The sequence below is a fragment of the Gymnogyps californianus genome, chromosome 5, assembly GCF_018139145.2.
Source record: "Gymnogyps californianus isolate 813 chromosome 5, ASM1813914v2, whole genome shotgun sequence".
Classification (NCBI taxonomy): domain Eukaryota; kingdom Metazoa; phylum Chordata; class Aves; order Accipitriformes; family Cathartidae; genus Gymnogyps; species Gymnogyps californianus.
This window is the reverse complement of record NC_059475.1, coordinates 18889118-18910294: the sequence shown is the minus strand read 5'-3', so window position 1 is coordinate 18910294 and position 21177 is coordinate 18889118. Positions and strand designations below refer to the sequence as shown.

The 21177-nt window shown below is 43.0% G+C and overlaps 1 protein-coding gene across 1 annotated transcript in view; it reads left to right on the top strand.

Annotated features, from left to right (window-relative positions):
- Window positions 1-21177, top strand: part of BRSK2 (BR serine/threonine kinase 2) — a 326522-nt gene that overhangs the window by 161389 nt on the left and 143956 nt on the right. The window contains exon 4 of the mRNA XM_050897207.1: window positions 1185-1279. Within this exon, the coding sequence (XP_050753164.1) occupies window positions 1185-1279 (95 nt within the window). The remainder of the gene's footprint in view (window positions 1-1184; window positions 1280-21177) is intronic.

Sequence of the window (21177 nt, the reverse complement as noted above, 5' to 3'; positions counted from 1 at the left end):
GCTGAGCTTGACTTTTTCTTACTGTGCAATGTCATTGCTCATAAATGCTCTGCGAAGCCCAGCAGGTCTCAGTGACACCGGGGAGGCGCCATTTCTTCCTACTTCAGTTATAACTGAATTAAACTAAATGGCAATTTGGCATACTGTGTGTGGAGTGGGATGGGATCCAGCCTATCAGGTGTTGTGCTGCATGTGCACCTTTGACACGAGTAAAAGCTGAAGCAAACAAGATCTCACTTGAATAGACATATAAAGTGCAGTTTTTCCAGGTACGAATTTTCTTAATGGCAATAGAGTTGACAGCTCAGGGGACCATCTTAAACTCACTTGTGGGAGATATCTCAATGTACTTTCATGCAAGTCAGCAGATTTAGATCAGAATTTTGCAGAAGGTAATGCTCCATATATGTTACTTACCTCTTTCTTTTAATTCTTGGAGTTTTGTTCCGTATTTTGGTGATAGCTCAGACATCCCGATCCTGCCAGGGATATCCATATGCTTTTGCCAAAATAATAGCTTAACTTAGCACTCTAAGTTATTTAAGGACAAGGATGTAGTTAATAATAATAATAATAATAATAATAATAATAAAGAACTTAGAATTGTATCAGCATGTGTTGATGTTCCTCTATGCCACAATGGCATTCATCACAGTGTTAACTTTATAGAGCAGGGTAAAATAAAACAGTAAGGGAAAGCATAATTAAGTACCTTTTTATTATGATCATGAAAGCTTTGGAAGGAGCTAGAAAAACATAGAGGCCATGTCTACACTGCAGACATTTGACCGTCTAGTTTTGTTGATTTCTGAACTTTTGTTGATGTCAGGTGTCAGCAAAAGCCCTTAGCCTAGTGCGGTTAAATTGGCAGAAGTTTACTTCTTACTAGTAGAATGCACTTTGAGTGGTGAGAGCTGGAATACAGTGCTTCAACAAAAATAGAGCTTTAATGGTAGAAACTGCAGCAGAATTAAGGATGTTGGCGGCTTCACTGCCAAATGGTCACAATGTGAGCTGCAGGGTCTCCATTACTCACAAGACCTTATCTGGCTGGAGGAGGGACTAGTAGAAATTTGTTTGCATATAAGTTGCCAACTGCTGGGTGGTGTACTAATAGCAAAAATCTCAACAGTGACTATCTCTAACCAATTCTTCCTTTCTATTTTGCTCTGTTTGTCCTGCAGGGCTTGTGAAGTTGGGGGTTCACTGTGTCACGTGTCAGAAGGTCGCGATAAAAATTGTCAACAGAGAGAAGCTCAGCGAGTCGGTGCTAATGAAGGTAATTTTCTAATAGGAGATTTTAAAAAAAAATAAGTTCTTGGCTCTGTGTCTTCTGTTCCATGCAAAATTAATACCTTTAATTACGTATAACAAACATCCCTGTCAGTACTAGGATTATGCGGAGCATAATAACAATAATTTAGTTATGGGGGAGGCTAGGGCAGCTGAAATTAAATGGGAGTATGCCTGTGGTTTGTGAACAAAGTAAATGGTCAGCTGCAGAGTTGTTGCTTCTCTGCTGGGGCAGATGTGTGTTGGGCATCTGGCTTCCACCACTGCAGCAGTGGATAACAGTTGCAGTACATGGCAGACTGAGGTGTACAAATGTCAGCAGGAAGAGATTTAAGAAAGGATGGCGAATCTGTTGTTTGAATACTCCTACTGCTTGCTCTGCTGCATGGGTTCATTATGATCTGATGCGCCAAGGTCCGTGACTGTTTAAAGCTTTGTAATTCTGTTAACAATCCACAGACCTGTGCCACTGGAAACCATCAAAGTGTCTGTCCCGATGGTCCCAATGACTGTAGTGTTCAGAAGAGCTTAATTCATTTTTTACCTGCCCTTGTGATACCCGTCTCCTTACATGAGTGTCATTGATTGATCTTGGAAACCTAAAAATAAAATAAATATATACATAAAAGTTTATTCATGTGATTTGGTGACTAGAAATGCTAAATTCAGCTTGATGGGAGGGAACACATCTGCACTGCAATCAACAGAATTCCATCAAGCTGTCACCTGCAAATGATGCTAACAGGTCTGCATGCAGCGTAGACCACTTTATTGAGGTCACTTCCCTATGAGCACATGGAGCATATATCTTTACACTGCTCTTTCTTATATGCACTTCTGTGTCAGCTGTTTTCCAGCACAAGTAAGTGTAGCAACCTTACTAGGAGCAGAAAGAAAATGGAGATTAAAGGAATATGCAGTCAGTGAATGTTACGCATTCAATGTAAGGTTATTTTTTTCAGAGAAGGATTCTTAAAGTTTATATTCGATTGTAATGTGTTCAGATTTACCTTTCTGGAATTTCATTGAAGTATTCCCTTTCCTGCAGTACTGTGGATTCAAACAGTCTTCTAATGTAGACCAAAAGTTAGAAAGTGAAATAGGTAAGAAAACTGCAACTTTAAAGGGAGATTTGGCAGATGAATGGAACATAATGAAAGCAAACAAAGTGTGTAAATGGTAAAATCTGAATGAGACTCTAAACACTTTGAATATTTTCCAGAGTAACATAGTAGGAATATTTTTAAAAAAACATGAGCATTTTGTTTGCTGAGAGACACTGTCTGGTATCTGTATAAAACATTTTATTTACCTCATTGATTTTCAGAGTAGGAGGCAAATCACTTAGCATAGCAAAGTGATCTCTCTGCTTTGGTTGTGTTGCATTACCTCAGTTGTAGTATGAAATCTGAGTAGTGAAATGGTGTGTTAGGCCCTTGTTTACACAGCCGCATGCTGAAGTGTGCCATGTTTTCTGTAAGATTGTACAGCATCCTTCTCAGGAGGAAACCATGCACTGTATCATGATTTTCATTCTCAGACCATTCTTGGTGAGATTTTCTCTTTCAAGGATTCTGTTCTCTGTGCTCAGGAGGTTGGAACAACAGATGGGACCGAAGTGGTTTGCCCAGTTCTTGCATAAACTCAGTAACCAGATGTCTTTTCAGGAATACACTGTGTCTGATGGTCACAGACAGGGCCTGAGACTTCTAAGTGAACTTGGAATTGACTGTACTGTTAGCCAGCTTAATCCAGCCTGGCCAAAGGGGAAAAATGCTTGCAGCTTTTGGCAATCCCAGTGTGACCATTGCGAAGCATCCAGCTGACAGCTTGCTGCATGGAGTCAACAGCCACAGGGAAATAGCCAGCAGTGAAGCCAAGTCATGGTGGTGTGGTGGCATTCCTACTTTGCAAATCTTCCCACTAGCTTATCAGTTCCAGTGATGCTCTCTGCCAGTGGGCCATGCAGAACAGTCCCTGGAGCCAAATGATTCAAGACCACACCTACTCTCCCAAGCCAGGCCCAGATTGATGGATTGTGCTTTAATCCATCCTTGGACAGAAAAACTGGATCTAACAAATATGCACACCTGCCACATGAAGCTGTAACACTGCAGTGCTATGGCCATTTATCCTAGAGCATAAGGAAGAAGTCTGCTCGCGGTCCTTTCAACATCTAAAATGACAGGCACAAGCATATACAGCAGGCTGCTTTCTCTGCCATCATTATTCTATTTTGATTTGCTTCTTATAGCCTTCATTTCTCCAGTGTTTTTGCAGTGTTTTATTCTGTACGTTCAGGGAACTGTCCCTTCTTTCTGCAGCTGCTCTTCATCTGAGCTGTGCAGAATTGAGAGGCATTTGGTAAAGTGCTTTCTAATCATAACGTAGCATCGATATTTCTGGAGAGAAGAATTTGGAATTGAAGCAGCTGGTCTCAATTAGCAGAACTGCTGCTATAGAGATGATACACAGGCAGGCACAATGCAGCGCAAGCTGCAGTAAATGTATCATCCAAGCACTTGCTGCCCTGTCAAAGGACAGGACTGCTCAATGCACATGCGAGCCTTTTGCTTTGTCATGCCCTTACTCGCTAAACACAGGCTGGGGAGCAGTGTTCCTTTCCCAGCTCCAGCTTGGGCCTGTTTGGGAGCCTGGTTTTGGGGCAAAACTACAAATGTAATTTCACAGATGAGAACAGAAGGGCTGGTTCTGTTCTCGCTCCTGCTTTCACATACTGGTAAAAGCTTCAGCTGGGTTTCTTCAACCGCACTGTGATAACCCCCACTGATGAGGAGACCTGCCTCCCACAGTACCTCTAGCTTGCTCTAGCACAAATTGGCAGAAAGATTTCAGAAAGGAGTGCATTATAGGGAGCATCTTGAGATTGAAATAGGGTTCATTAATTTCCCTGAATTACTTCTGGATGGTTGAGAGGGAAATTAGGCCCAGAATACAAGAGCTGAATGTGTCTGTAAAGCAGTAAGCTTTCCCGAACAGGCTAGTTCACTATTCATGGTTGCATTTTCAAGTACCAGCACAAGCGTTTGGAGTTTATAACTTCAGAATATAAAGGTTAAAGCAAATCTTTCCTCTGATGAGGGAAGATTACTGCCTCACCAGTTCTCTTCCACTCCCTCCTTCCAAAGAATAAACAACAACAAAAAACCTGCTCTTTTGGTGATCCATCAGACGAAATACTCTTTGGACAGACAGTGGTAGTAGAAGCAATGGGAGCATAAAGGGTGAAGAGCGAGAAGGGGACAGCTGGCCTTGGACTAATTACTTGAACACGCAGGCATCCTGAGAAAGCCACAGATGTCCCAGGCTTGATGACTGGAGCCCAGAGCTCCATATGTGTGCTTTGTGTGTATGTGCCTTTTGTTTCTTCTGACCGAGTCCTCCAGTGCTGGCCTTGAAGCGAGGCAGATATTTCCAGGGTGGGGGATGGGAAGAGACACATTCCCTTCCACGTTTCTCTTGTGGAGCTCAATTGAAACATGGGTGGTGGGTTTCAGGGAGGTTGGTTGGTTGTTTTAGTGCCTTGTGGCGCTAATGAGCTCTGCTTCTGAAAAATTCTGCAAAGGTGTAGTGTGTGTTCTTAAGCAGGGAGGATCACGCAGCCATCACTGTTGGAGATCACTGATTGCCTGAAATAATTGAGTGGAGGGATAGGTAGCAGGGTTGAGTGTCAGCCTCTTGGAACTGCCAAGATAACTTATGAAAGCATACTTGTAAATAGACACTGCTTTGCATGGTCTTTTCATCATCTCTTGCTTCTATTTCAATAGCTACTTATTTCTTTACTACCTTGTCCTATACTTTGAGTCTTTCCTTCCTTCTCCATTTTCTTTCAGTTGTTGTTTTGCCTCTTTTTAACCCCTTTCATCTTTTCTCCTCATTCTGTGATTTCTTCCTTTTTTCTCTGTCTTTTCTCCTTTTGCTACAGAAAGTCATGTAATAACTGTCACTGTTTTGTTGCAAAAACTGCTGAAATGCAGCATGTCTGGTTGAGGTGCCCATTCTTCAAGGAAAAAATTTAGAAATTGGGCACAATTCAGAAAGTATCTGAGAGAGTAAGAAAACAATCAGAGCTCATATTTTATGAGGGACTCAAGGGACTCAATCTACCTAGTTTATTAAAGAGAAGGTTAAGACATAACTTAATCATGGTCTGTAAATACTGATAAGGAGGATAGGCATTCAATACTAGAGGATATTACAGTCTTGGGGGCAAAAAGCTTATTGGAAACTAACAGTTGTAAACTGTAGGTAGACAGATTAAATGTAGAAATACTAGGCCTGTTCACCCACTGGATCAAGTTACTAATTGGAACAAGCCACCCAAAGCTCTGGTGAGTTTTTCCCCTGAAAGACTATTAAACTTCATCTTAAACTGCTGTGTGTTTTTCTAAAACCTAGATTCTAGTTCTGCTTCAGCTGCTGAACTTGCAGCAGGAAGTAGTTGAAGATGGTTTCCTGATTGGTGCTATGCATTAGCTCTGACTAGATTAACACAACAGCCTCTCTGGCCTTAAAAATCCATGAAGCTGTGAATTTCTAATCACACACTTGAAATCTGTAAAAAGTCACTTATCTCTGTCTGAACCATAAAGAGAGGTGCTTGTGCAAGGTATCTGCAGAAGCAGAAGTTTAGGCTCCCCCAAGTGAAATTAAAGAAGGGAATACTTGAGAGCAGCATCTTTGCTTTGGAATACCTCATTTTCAGACTTTTCAAACAAAAGACTGTGATATTGGCTGACCTAACTGTCCTCAGCTGCTGACTGGAGGCCTGGTCTACAGAAATCATTACCAGAATATCAGAACGGTGTCAGGGAGAAGCTAAATCTGAGACAGAGACAGAAATGGACTGAATGGTGTAACTTCGTTCCAATTCAGCTTTGATCATAAGAAGGGCAGTTTCCCTGACATCAGTGAAGCCAAACTCACCAATACCAAATCTGAATTTCACCAAATCAGAAATTTTTCTTACTGTATTCAATAGTAGCCTAATTGCTTTCCAGCTGCAGTATTTAGGAGTTTTACTATTGATTGCAGTGGAAATGGTGTTAAGCTGCTGCTGAATCCCACTGAATACCCCTACCATTGGGTACAAATGAACAAAGAAACGAGACCGTATGATTTCACCAGTGAAACGTGTTTAGATTAGTCTAGGATACTGGCATACAGGATTTTGGAGATGGTCATATTAAAAATAGCAAATAGGAGGGAAAGTAGTTCCATTTATTAAACAGAAGTCCCAAAGAAAAAGTTTTAAAGCATTCATCAAACTTTCCAGGACTCCCTGATTAAGAAACACTGTGCTAACTTGCTGGTACTCATCTATTATTCTTCTGATTGATTGGCATATTGCTGCGAGAGGAGAATAACCCAGAGGACCTTGTATTCATGGCAAAAAAAGATGAAAGGATAAAGGAGTTTAATCTCCCCAAAACATGTACGTACTCTGATATTCTTATTTTTACTTGCTGTTGAACATGCAGGTTGCAATGTACAGATTAGTATGTTCACAGTTACATGGATTGTCCCTTGCACATTCGCTGCATGTGCTTATTAAAAACACACACTCTCACTCATTGTGGTTTATCTTTAACCTGGAGAATTACCACACGCTTGTCTGCTTTTAGCACTGGAAGAGAACAGATTACAAGCGTGCGCGTCTGTGTGTATGTTTGACAGTGCGTAGGTGGTGAACAAACTGCAGGAATGATTGGCACTGATCAAAGAACATGAGTGCACAAACACACCCCCCCCACCTCTGTGACCCTAGCTCGTGTTCCAGTAGCAACCCAGTTAGCACACCTTCATGTGTGCGAGTCTCTCTTCTGACTTCAAAGAGGTAAAAAAGCACCTTGCAATATGAAAAACATGGGGAAAATAGAAGGGGCTTTTTTTTCCCCTGTCTCCCTTCTGCTATAGGGAGTTTGGGAGTAGGGGTCTGTTACTGAATGTATAATGTATAATAGTGTTTTGTTTTAAACTGGAGCTGGTGGGGAGCATTGAAAGCCTGTTCACTTGTCGTCTGTTTGAGCAGTTAAAGAAGTTGGGTAATTGTATTTTCCTTCAGAGAAGAATCACTCTCGGCCTCCACTTTCCACCACACCCACAAGGAACACAGTTTGAGGTATTCTTAAAGAAGTAAGTTAAACAGGAATCACGAGCGCATGATGTACCTGTCAGGGGAACAAACCTGTCAAGTGTGCACAGTGCCTTTTGCTTTCTAAAGTTAGTATGATCAATTGAGGCATTTGGGCAAGCTATAAAAATAATTGGCCCTATTTTTTCCACCCTACTTTTAATTCCGCAGACTTGTATTATAGCAGTCTGGCTCAAACCTCTGTTGTACCGAACACGTTCTGCCCACAGCCCTGTGTGTGCAAACACATAGACACGGACAGTCTACTATCCTTGTGTGCTGCCTTGGTCATACAGCAATAAATGTCCCTCATAAGCCCCAGCTAGTGCTAGTTCAAGTCAAGGAATGCTTTTTCCATTCATTTCAGTTGATCATAACCATAATGCCTGGATAGGGAAATAACTGCTCCCAGAGATGAAATGTCTAAATGTGCTCTGCCATCCAGTCCTCATCTACCTGTGAAGCTGCTGACAATAATTAGCCTGTAAAAACCCTTTCTGTTCAGCTTTCTCTTTAACTGTTTCCACTGAGACAGACCATAGTTTGACTTCACGTTGCTTTCTCTACCGAAGCTTCTGGGAATTCTCCTCTTCCTTTGCCAAAACTTAGTTTTATCAAAAGATGCTGATTCACTAAAATGTTTTCTCTGAAATAACTTTGGCTCAGTGAACTCCCAATATATCAGACTAGGTTTCTTTTGAACTCTCTCTGGATTCGTAGCAGGCTGTTAGGGAGTCCTGCCTGCCATCTCCAAAGCAGAGACCCTGAAATCCCTGCCTCTGCAGGGACTCCCACAGCCTCTGAGCCCTAGGTTATCAAGCCAAGATGTAGGAAGTCTTGAGACAGACTCCAAGAGTCCACAGCTGTGGGGCAGACCCAGCATCCCCAGCTAGAGAGATGTGACCCTACAAAGCATTGCTACATGGGGGAGTGGCAGAAAGCACCGGGATCCTCAGCTGTTGTCAGGCTTGATGCTCAGTTTCCTGGGAAGGACAACCAGTAGGAGTTACCCTAAAAGGCAAGGGGAACTCCAGGTGAAGGTTAGTCAGTCTTGTAGAGTTGGGGTGTGGAGTGTGAAAATCCTGAGACTGGCATCCAGAGCTTGTAAATCCTGGTCAGATCCTATAGTATTTCCAGAATTTCTGGCTGGCTGGTGTTGTGGTTTAACCCCAGTCAGCAGCCAAGCACCACACCGCTGCTCCCTCACTCCCCGTCCCGCCCTCCCCCGCTCCTGGTGGGATGGGGAGGAGAATCGGGAAAGAAGGCAGAACTCGTGGGTTGAGATAAGAACAGTTTAATAACTAAAGTAAAATATAATACTAACAATAATAATAATGAAATATAATAATAGTAATAGTAATGAAAAGGAATATAGCAAAAAAAAGGGGGCGGAGGGGAGGGAAAAAAAACCCCAGTGATGCACAATGCAATTGCTCACCACCCGCTGACCAATGCCAGAGCTGTGATCCACCCCTCCCGGCCAACTCCCCCCCATTTATATACTGGGCATGACGTTCCATGGTATGGAATACCCCTTTGGCTAGTTCAGGTCAGCTGCCCCGGCTATGCTCCCTCTTCATCTTTCCAGTCCATTACTGCCAATGCATTGGCATACGACGATGGTGCACTTCGTACAAACTTCTGCCACATGGGTCGTGCGCATTGGACTTCATCTGGATCTGTGAGTAACCGCCCATCATCTGGGTCATAATAAACCATCTCCTGCACAGCTAATTCCCTCAGGTACTGGATACCTCTCTCCATGGTGGTCCACTTGCCTGGTTGACATACAACATCTTCCTTGAAGGGGTACCTTTCCATCAAGCCTGACAGAAGTCGCCTCCAGAGGCTGAGGGCTTGTGTTTTTTTTCCCAATTGCCTTGTCAATGCCCCCTTCCCTAGAAAGGGATCCCAACTGCTTGGCCTCCTTACCCTCTAATTCCAAGCTACTGGCCCCGTTATCCCAGCATCAGAGCAACCAGGTGATAGTGTGCTCGCCTGGACGATGGCTGAAATCTTTTCACATATCTTGCAGCTGACTCGGGGATAGGGATCGGGTGATTATCTCCGGTTCTGCCTCTTCCTCCTGTTCTTGTGATGACCCTGGCTCACCTTCATCCTTCGCTAAGCGAGCTGCCTTTTTTGAGTATTTCTTCTTCTGTACAGGGGCAACTGATACCAGCATGGATTGGTTCTCTGGTTCAGCTGCAATGCCTGTGACAGGCGTTGCAGTAACCGTAGTGCCTGTTGCCAGGGTCAGAGGGGCTGCAGTGCCTGTTACGGGGGTCAGAGTGGCTGCAGCGTCTGTTGCTGGGGTCCAAGTGGCTACAGTGCCTGTCGCCGGGGCTGGAGGGGCTGCAGTGCCTGTTGCTGGAGTTGGAGTGGCTGCAGTGGCTGTCACCAGGGTTGGAGTGGCTGCAGTGGCTGTCATTTTGTTGTCAGATCCAGAGACCTTCACTTCCACTTGAGGGTACTGAATAGTGTTAAACAGGGCTCGGTAGGCATGGGCAGTGATTTGTGTCTCCCTGGAATTGTCGGGGTGACAGCATACTTTCTCCATATGTTCTACTAGTTTTTCAGGATTCTGCACTTGTTCAAGGGTGAAGTTCCAAAACACTGGAGGTGCCCACTGTCCTAGGCATTTACCCATGCTATTAAGAAGAGAGTTAATTCTGTCCCAGACGAAACCAGGACAGCTGGACACCCAATTGGTCTGGGAACGTGAAGCTTTGGACTCCCCCAGCCTGGGTGGTTTCTGTTAACTCCATATGTGAACCATGGATCTGGTGAGATTGGTTTTATCAATCTGGAGCTGCAGGCTCTTTGCTGCATTCAAAACTTTCCTTCTTTTTTTTTTTCCCGACTCACTGAAAGTTGATGAAAAATGCTAAAAAGCATTGGATTTTGATCTGACTTAAGCTAAAACCTCTCTTAATTGACTTTTTCTACCAGCACTTCAACCAGCTCTGTTCTGTGGTTAATTAATCAGTCTGAAGAGGTGCAGGATGAAACCTATCCCTGTCTGCAGAGAGTAGAGGATGCCACAGGAGAGTGGGTTCTGGTTGAGCCATAGGTAGAATTGGCCACATTTACAGATAGGAAGTGCATTTTAGATTATGGATAAAATCACTTCCCAAATCTTTTAAGCAAAAAAGGAGTTAGGGGGGCATGTTTCCTGACCTGAACTACGGAGAGATTTTTAAGCTATACAGCTCCTTATAAAAAATAATGTTCTTTGCTCACACAGTTTCTTCCTGGACTGAGAGCAAAACTCAGAGCGAAACTCAGATGCAGTCAGCAGTGTGAATGCAATATTGACCGAACCATTTGAAACCCATATCTATGAGCACCAGAGCAACAGTAGAGGATTTTTAAATCATTCCGCACCCCACCACGCGTGCTGGAATTGAAGGAGTGGGCATTGTGCCAGGTTGTATTCTGGTTTTTTTAGAGACTATTATATCCTGTTTTCATGATTCTGCCATGCCAGTGTTTGCTCAGTGTCATTGCAAAAACTTGTAAACAGTTTAGGAGGAGGAAGATGCTGGGATCTCAGTGCTGCAACACAGCATGTGCTTTGCAGGGTGATTTCATTAAGGACCAAGAGTAACTTGGCAAGTGTGGTTTAGGTTGTTGTATATTTTCTTTTCTATCTTAAACTCTTTTTTTCTGGGTTGCAGATGAAAAGACTTCTGACTCCATTTTACATTGGTTTGTATTTCACATTCCAGAATCTTGTCTGGAAACCTTTTAATTCTTTTTTCTTTGCTCCTGGAAGGAGAACCAACATTACATCAGAAGAGCTCTAGCAGTAATGGGACATCAATCCTGAAGTAGATTGACTGAGACCAGAATTGGCTCAGGTATTTGACCCTGCATCTATCATGTAGAATAAGCACCATAAACATCAATATACTGGTCCATCCCAATTAAAGGATGTAGTCCATCCCTGTATATAGCAGGCAAGCCATTTGAGCAAAGACTTTGTTCAAAGATTATCTTAAATTTTTGCTGAAACAACTGGGTGGTGCCTTGTACACTAGCAGTACCTTTCTGTTAAGAAGCATTTCTTAGCCCCGTATAGCTTATGAGTTTCCCAGCTCAGACAAAATGTGTCACCTAGTGGATATTTAACTAGTACAACTGAGAGCCAAGGACTGGGATTGCACTTGTCAGTTAGGGGATGCAGGCTCTTTTTGTTTGTTTTGCATTCTTCTATCCAACATGAAGATTTCGCTGATCGTTTGTTAAGTGTAAACCAGGCCTCACTCGGTCTATCCCTGCAGTTCGCGCTATTAAGTAGTTGGCACAAATTTAGGAAAAATCTGGGCAGGCTCAATCCCAGTGCAATTAACTGTTAGTTCCAGAGCTGTCAGATGGAGCTGGATACAATATGCCATGGGTTTGCTTTGCTGCTGTTAGAGCACGTTAATCTCTCTAGTGGTAAGTTTTTAGGTATTTGGGCATTTCCTCTTTTACCAGGTGCTATCTTTGAACTCACTGCCTTGCCTCCTGGCATCCTGAGATGCTGAATCCACGGTTAGCATGTATTTAATATGCTGGTCTGTTCATGAAGAGCACTCCAATAGCAATAAACCATTGTTTGCATTCCCCTGCTGTCCTCCCATGGATGCACACACCACACAGAGGAAACTCCAGAGTTTTAGTTCAAAATGGTGTTTCTTGTCCAACTCCAAGAGAATCTTCCGGGTGCTCAAGCGCATGCTCTAGTGGTCCAGCTACCACGCAGTGACAAAATTGCAGTCATGGCATGGCTGATTTTGCTCTGATGTAGGAGAAGCAACCACTGCTTTGTCAGAACACCTGGTATTCTTGAACCTTGTGGTGTAATATAATATGGTATGCTTTGCAGCTGCATGGGGAGGCAGCAGCAATGGCTTTGTGCTGTGAGGGATAATGGAGATGTTACCTTAATTCTTTACAAACCATAGGGAAGGAGAGGTTGAGTTTAATCTTGAACTTCTGCATCTGTTGCAGTCTCAGTGTGTAACAATTGCTCAGTAACATCTCTGTTATGTTATCATGCATTGCCCCTGGTGGAAATAGGGACTTTTGAAAGTGGCAAGAAATTCTGGGGTGCAGGCTGGCTTTTTCAAGAATGCTCGGTGAAAAGTTAGGTGATAAAAATCATTGTCCTTTCTGGAAACTTGGGACTGATGCTCCAGACTATGCTAAAATTAACACATTCAAAGTCTTGTTTTAGAACATTTTGGTAAGGCAGGGTGAACAGCTGTCAACACTCAAGAAGAAGGATCTGACCTAAGAAACATGATCACTTGTTCCTGTTCCTGGCATATACCACAGGCAGAAACATTCTTATATTGCTTGCAGCTCTCACAATCAGTACCTCCTCTTCTGTATATTCAGTAGGAAAGTGGTGAGGAAATGTCACTGGTGCAAGGTGTAACGCAACAGAGTGCAGCTCTGTAGTTTTTTCCACTTTTCGGTTTCCTGTTGCTCCAGGAGACAGAAACATTCTTTGTCATCTGTATCTCTGTCCTGGTTTCGGCTGGGATAGAGTTAATTTTCTTCTTAGTAGCTGCTACAGTGCTGTGTTTTGGATTTAGTATAAGAATAATGTTGATAACACGCTGATGTTTTAGTTGTTGCTAAGTAGCCCTTACCTTAAGTTAAGGATTTTTTAGTTTCCCATGCTCTGCCAGCAAGCAGGTGTACAAGAAGCTGGGAGGGAGCATAGCCAGGACAGCTGACCTGAACTAGCCAAAGGGGTATTCCATACCATAGCACGTCATGCTCAGTATATAAACAGGGGGGAGTTGGCCGGGAGGGGTGGATTGCTGCTCGGGCATCGGTCAGCGGGTGGTGAGCAGTTGCATTGTGTATCACTGGGTTTTTTTTTTTCTTCCTCTTCTTTTTTTTGTTATATTCCTTTTCATCACTATTATTATTATTATTATTATATTTCATTATTATTACTACAGTTAGTGTTATATTTTACTTTAGTTATTAAACCGTTCTTATCTCAACCCATGAGTTTTACCTTCTTTCCTGATTCTCCTCCCCATCCCACTGGGAGTGGGGAGCAGGGGGAGTGAGGGAGCAGCTGCGTGGTGCTTAGCTGCTGGCTGGGGTTAAACCACGACAATCTCTCAGATGCAGGCCTAACTACAGGAGATAAATAATAGCAACATGTATAAACAAGACAACGACACCTGGTTTCATCTCAAGTCTGTTCATAAGGAATGCTTCTGTCTTTTAATGAGGTATGTGTTTTAGCTTATTCCTCCAGTTCCTAATAGCTTGTTGTACCCTTCTGTGCAGCTCTATATAACTAAGTAACCAAGGCTAGAAGATCTAAAATGAAGAAGAGTCACCAGAATATGCAAAACTTGTCATAGCAAACATACCAGGAGATGGGGATTATGTTACTAGTTTTCTCCTTTCTACCTGAAGCAGATTTTCAGCAGTCATGATACACACATATAGTTGTCCTATAAGAATTGCTAACAGATTACATTTTACGGTGTTCTGGAAGTCCGATCACACTGTCTGTCAGAAACCTGTCACTGTGGATCCTTGTAATAGGCAGGAATTTACTATTGCTCCGTGGGCAAAAATCTGGTGTGTGTGTCTAGATTCGTGTGTGTGGAGATGGTCCAGGAGAAAGAACCTGCTGTCAATAGAGGCAGAATAATTTCCCCCAGCTGTGAAATACTTTAGCATACAGTTATTTTTTAGAGCTTTTTCTTCTTATATTTCCTTCCTAATACCCTGAAAGAAATCCCCTCAGTCTAATGTTCTTATTGCTTTTCTTTGATGAATTTCCTCTCTTCACTCCTGCTCCCTCAGCTGTCCCTGAGTTTCCTTCCTAAATCCCTTCTGTCCTTTGCTAACCTCCTGTTGTCCCTCACCATCCACTGCAGCGCTTTCAAAGCAGAAAGGAAAGATGCACACAGTAAGAGAGTGCATATTATCCTCTAGGTATTACGGATTCATTTTATCCTCATTTCCACCTCTTAAATCAATCCCTGATTTATCAAATCCAGAAAATAGTAACATTTACTTAAGAATAAATGGGTAGGACCATTGGATACAGGACAGAGTGGCATACGGCTGTTCTCACAGTCATCTGGGGTCGTGTTTTCACTTCTTTTTCATATAGGGGTGAAGTTGTGAGTTTAGCAGCTACAGAGGAACTTGGATTAGGGAGTAGTCTTGTGGGGATACCTAAGAGTACCAAACCCCTCCTGGGCAGCAGTGCAGTGCAAATTGTAGATTTGATTGCTCTATAGTACCAGAATATCCCCAATATAAGAGACAAGGCATCTGGACCCTGCCCGGTAGCCTAGCAGAATAAAAAGATGTATTTCACAGGGACTGACATGGAAGCCCAGCAACAGGTAGAAACATATCTAAATACTGCCTATAACAGTAAAAAAACCCTCAGAGATCTGTTAACCTTAAAGCCTTCGTTTTTGAGAGAAAAGGTGCCCTTGCCCTCCTGCATGGCTGAGCAAGGCCGATAGTGGTGAGAACACTTGTAGGTAAAAGCACTGCTGAAAACTGCTTTACTTAGTATTGAGGAGAGAGCGGTACCAATTACCAGTGACTGAGGACATAGTAACTTCTCAGTGCTGGGTAACAGCCACTTGCTGTTTGTGTACCAAGAGGGCATATAGTTTATTGAGCCATCCTGCCACCTGGCAACCTGTCGCCCATTTTTTGGCAGATACCAATGATTCAATGTCTCTCTGCATCCGCTTGACTGCAGATACATCACAATACAAATTGAACCAGCGTTCAGACTGTCAAATATCAAGACTGGAGCTGATGACATACTGCTTGAGGAAGAGAGGAGATATCAAGGATGAAGAAATCCAAGATAGCCAGATTGTTACAGGGTACAGGAGTGAAATATTGGACAAATGTGTAGAATCATAGAAATAAGGGTTGGAAGGGACCTCTGAGGGTTTACGTAGTCCATCCTCCCAAACAAACAAGGACTGCTGTTGACATGGGTCAGCCATGGCTTTGTCTAGCTTGGTTTTGAAAACCTTAAGGGATTGAGATTCATCAGCCTCTCTGGACAGCCTGTTCCAGTGCTACATTACACTCCTAGTGATTTAATTAATCCCTAATGTCTAACCTGAACCTCAGTGCAGATACGAGGAGAGAGATTGGCCAGCTATCATGGCTATTGTGTTCAGTACTGAATAAACTTGTGTCAGTCATCAAATAAAGACTTAGAATAATTAAAAAAAATCTATAGGAGCTGGAAGAAAAACTTAATGCCTCGGAGAACTGTGGAGACAGTACTGAATGCTGCAGCCTCATGGTAGGAACAACCAATCAGTGAAATGAAGAGCCATGACAGGAAAATTTAGTATGAAAAAGGGCAGCAGAAACAAAATTGATGAGTAAAACTGAGAATCAACAGACTAGCATATAAAGAATGGGGGTCTCAGCAGGTGAAAATAAACATTACAGCAGTAGCATGAAGAGGGTTTAGGATTCTGGTTCAAAGGCTGCTTTACTGAGGGGACTCTGAGGCTTAAGCACCCTAAAGGAACTCACAGTAATGATCGCATCTCATTTGTGGTTTGAATACCAACAAGGGAGCAACTACATTAGCAGGCGAAGGAGGAATCCTTTCTTAGAGCCTGCCTGGAGTCTGGAGAGGAGATCTCAGCAACCTGTAGGAGGGAACACTGGAAGTGGGATCATAAATGCACTGGGCTGGAATAAAGGACATGATTCCTGAATTTCTGTGGTTTAAGTGTTAGATATAAATCAAATTTTAAATATAGATAAAATTCTGTAACTATAGTTTGAAGAACAACTAGCAGACGATAGATGAAATAATGAACATATTGAATAATGAACATACCTTCACTGTACTTCTAAAGAGGTCTTAGCTATTTCTGACTCTTTCATTTCTCACTCTCTCAAATTGCTGGTTCTCGCGGAGGCTTGACCTCCATCCTCTGATATCATCTCTCCAGCTGTCCCTTTCATTACAGTTTCTATTTCTCTTCCACTTGTTTTCCAGGTGCAGATCCAGTTAGAGATGCTTGGTTTCTCTCCCCTTATTTTTACACATCTTTTGAACAGCAATACCATTCATATCATCTTTAATTTCTTCCTCCCCATTGCTATAACTGTCTGCTACTAATGCAAATATATTTTTCTTCCCCTGTTTTGATTCTGGGTCCTCTATGTACCTCTCTTCAGACTACCCCACAGCTGTCCTTCTTTACAGATACTGTAGTTATAACTCCTCTGGTAGTTCTGTATCCTCAGACCACAGTTCAGCCTTTAGCTGTAGTCTGCTAATATCCATATACCTTAAGAGCTGTTCATTTACATTTTTTTCAAAAGCTTATGGAACTTAAACAAAACTAGGGTCTATTTTGTGTGCGTTCTTAAGCTGAAATAAGATGCCACAAATCCTGCCGTCATGTCTAATGGTCTGATACCAGCTCTGCGACCTTCAATATGGCTAAATACAGAATTTAACACAGCCTGATTTAAAGAAAATGCTGTTAATAGCCAGTCAGAATGATCAGCTCCTTTATTTGCATATGCAGATATGAATTTTTAAAGTTACAGTGTTTCAACCAGTGTATATCAACAGTTTAAGCATTATTCTTATGATCAGGACTATGAATACCTAGACCCACAGCACACAATGTAACAGGAGAAGTGAGAGATCTGAGCAGAATTGAAGAATTCAGGGCCTGGCAAAAATGTTACGTCTTGATAGATTTAATGCATTGTGGCGGGTTGACCCTGGCTAGATGCCAGATGCCCACCAAAGCCACTCTATCACTCCCCCTCCTCAACTGGACAGGGGGAGAGAAAATAAAACGAAAGGCTCGTGGGTCGAGATAAGGACACTTCACCAATTACCGTCACAGGCAAAACAGACTCAACTTGGGGAAAAATTAATTTAATTTATTACTAGTCAAAAACAGAGCAGGATAATGAGAAATAAAACAAAATCTTAAAACACCTTCCCCCCACCCCTCCCTTCTTCCCAGGCTTAACTTTACTCCTTATTTTCTCTACCTCCTCCCCCCCCGAGCGGCGCAGGGGGACGGGGAGTGGGGGTTTGGGTCAGTTCATCACACGTTGTTTCTGCCGCTCCTTCCTCCTCAGGGAGAGGACTCCTCACACTCTTCCCCTGCTCCAGCATGGGGTCCCTCCCACGGGAGACAGTCCTTCACGAACTTCTCCAACGTGAGTCCTTCCCACAGGCTACAGTTCTTCACGAACTGCTCCAGTGTGGGTCCCTTCCACGGGGTGCAGTCCTTCAGGAACAGACTGCTCCAGCGTGGGTCCCCCGCGGGGTCACAAGTCCTGCCAGCAAACCTGCTCCAGCGTGGGCTCCTCTCTCCACGGGGCCACGGGTCTGCAGGTCCTGCCAGGAGCCTGCTCCAGTGCGGGCTTCCCACAGGGTCACAGCGTCCTTCGGGCATCCACCTGCTCCGGCGTGGGGTCCTCCACGGGCTGCAGGTGAATATCTGCTCCACCGTGGACCTCCATGGGCTGCAGGGGGACAGCCTGCCTCACCATGGTCTTCACCATGGGCTGCAGGGGAATCTCTCTGCTCCGGCGCCTGGAGCACCTCCTCCCCCTCCTTCTTCCCTGACCTTGGTGTCTGCAGCGTTGTTTCTCTCACGTATTCTCACTCCGCTCTCTCTGGCTGCAACTGCAACTCCCCTGTAACTTTTTCCCTTTCTTAAATATGTTATCACAGAGGCGCTACCACTGTTGTTGATTGGCTCGGCCTTGGCTAGCGGCGGGTCCGTCTTGGAACCTGCTGGCATTAACTTTATTGGACATAGGGGAAGCTTCTAGCAGCTTCTCACAGAAGCCACCCCTGTAGCCCCCCCACTACCAAAACCTTGCCACGCAAACCCAATACATGCATGTATAGATGTTTAGATATCCTAAGCTTAAAGCCTATACTTAAACACTATAGAAATTAAGAATGTATTTCAGGGGTTTATGGGCCAGGCATATTCCTGAGAATATGTTTTAATGAGTTAGTTTTGGTTATGAGATTCAGGAAGCTAATGATATAATAGTTGAAAGATCAAGGTTGCTCCTTGTCCTGGTTTCGGCTGGGATAGAGTTAATTTTCTTCTTAGTAGCTGCTACAGTGCTGTGTTTTGGATTTAGTGTAAGAATAATGTTGATAACACACTGATGTTTTAGTTGTTGCTAAGTAGTACTTAAGGATTTTTAGTTTCCCATGCTCTGCCAGCAAGCAAGTGTACAAGAAGCTGGGAGGGAGCATAGCCAGGGCAGCTGACCTGAACTAGCCAAAGGGGTATTCCATACCATAGCACATCATGCCCAGTATATAAACAGGGAGGAGTTGGCCGGGAGGGGTAGATCTCTACTCAGGCATTGGTCAGCGGGTGGTGAGCAATTGCATTTGCATCACTGTTTTTTTTTCTTGGGTTTTATTTCTTTTTTTTCTTTTCTTTTTTTCTTTTTGTTATATTCCTTTTCATTACTATTATTATTATTATTATTATTTTATTATTATTATTGTTAGTATTATATTTTATTTTACTTCCGTTATTAAACTGTTCTTAACTCACGAGTTTTACTTTTTTTCCGATTCTTCTCCCCATCCCACTGGGAGGGGGGAGGAGTGAGCAAGCAGCTGAGTGGTGCTTAGTTGCTGGCTGGGGTTAAACCACAACACTCCTATATGCATCAGAATGTATTGATGCTGGATGGGAATTTTTTAATTGATTTAGTAGACAATATAGAACAGGTATTTGTTGCCTAGTGAGTAAGTGGCATATGATGTAATTCTGCTAACCATCATGGAAATAACTTTCATTCATTTTCAAGCAAGTCTTCTGTGGCTCAAAATATGTATAAAACATACTGGCCTAAGCTCAAAGCTATCATAAGAGGATTCTACTCCTGTTGGATTCAGCAGAACTGCAGCTATTTTCTACGGGTCTGAATTTGGCCCTGGAGTTTTATTTATGCTGTGTCATCCCTGAGATAAAGCTCAGAGGCTCCCTGATCCTCTTGCTATGAGAAATAATTTTTACTCACCAATGGGCATTTTTTCTCCACCCATTATGTGCATTTTCCAAGCCATAACCTCCTTCTTCTCGAACAGATGATTTGATTTTTGTTCGTTTTATTTTTAAGTGATTTCCTGGGAACGGGGGAGATTTCTGTGCACGCAGAACAACTGTTAAACTGAATCTTCATTATAGTAACATCAAGTGGCTGGTTCACACTGCTGACCACCCATCTGAGTCATTATGCTAAATGTTCTTTGCTTCTGGGCACCTCCCTCTCTGTGCGTGCCACAGTGATGTGAGAAGAAATACAGAGGTTTCTGTGGGATCTTGACATCTCACCCAAAGCACCAAATGGCATGGACTGCATGGGTTTGTAAGTTAGTCTCTTCCCATAGACTTGAATTCACCCAATGGGTCTGCTGGTACAGTGCAGTCACACAGATATGTAGGTCAGAAAACCAGAGTAAAACTGGAATAAGTTTTAATCAGTTGTTTGTAAATGCATACGTATACTTCAGAAATTATGCCTTTGAAAAAGCAGTATGCAGGTAACATGGACAGTACTTTGACTCCCAAAATATACTGTGGTATAAAACATACCCAGCATATTATACCTGATGCTATCTATATAGCTTCAGTTCCTGGGACTGAAGGCTGCCTCGTGAAAAGCAAACTTTGGAGGCAGCAAAGATCACATTATTTTATCAGAGTGGCTGTTGTCCTTCAGCTGTCCGCAGCTGCAAAACTTAAGGCAGCAGGTTTTTCCCCTCTTTGTACAGGAACCTGCCTTTAATTCCTCTTCACTGTTACGCACATCCCAATAAGTCTAGCACTTGCTTTGGGATGTCTACTGGCCACGTCCTATGAGGGATGAGTAAATATATGCATACAATGCTTTCATCACTGCTGAGTTATTTCGGTTTTTATTAGGTACAAAATCTGAAAGGACACTGCACAGGTACAGACCCATCAACTCCTGAACGTATTAGGCAACAGTATTAGTGGATTCCCAGCACTTCCAGGGAATTAGCTCCACAGAATAGGTTAGTTGAAAAGTATATTTATCTTCAAATGATAACTAGAAACCCTAAGGGAAAACAGACTTCGTGGCAGCTGTTTTTCTCCCCTTGACTGCTCTGTTTTCACTTTGTATTCTAACTCTCTCTTGCCCTCAATTAACCAGTTCTTGATACCTGCCTGGCTTTGCAGAATCAACCACTTAATCATAGACAAAGGCTAAACTTTCTTCTTCCCGGAACAGTTTAGCCTCTGAACCTTATGCTCTGTGTGTCTTCCTCTTCCCATGCTTTTGCATTTCCCCAATCCTGCAATCAAACTTGTCTTAAGTATCTTAAGTATCTGCAAGTGCACTGCATTTCTTTTCTTTATTATTCCCTATGATGATGAATTAGCATGAGTGGAAAATGGGGCCAGTTTTGTTTGCATGTTAGGACTCCTAGGCTGCAGCATTATAAACTATTTGTTACTTCAGAAAACTTGGAGCTACTGGTGGCAATACCATACATGTTTCAGGTTTGAAGCAGGATGAGACTGCGTTTTGCCTTGGTTTTGGAGAGCAAGACGCCAAGTAAGTTGAAATGGCTATGTTACAGCATTCATATCTCCATGAGAAACAGGAAAAATCTGCTCCCTGTCTCACCCTGTGCTCTGGTTATAGTCTGATAG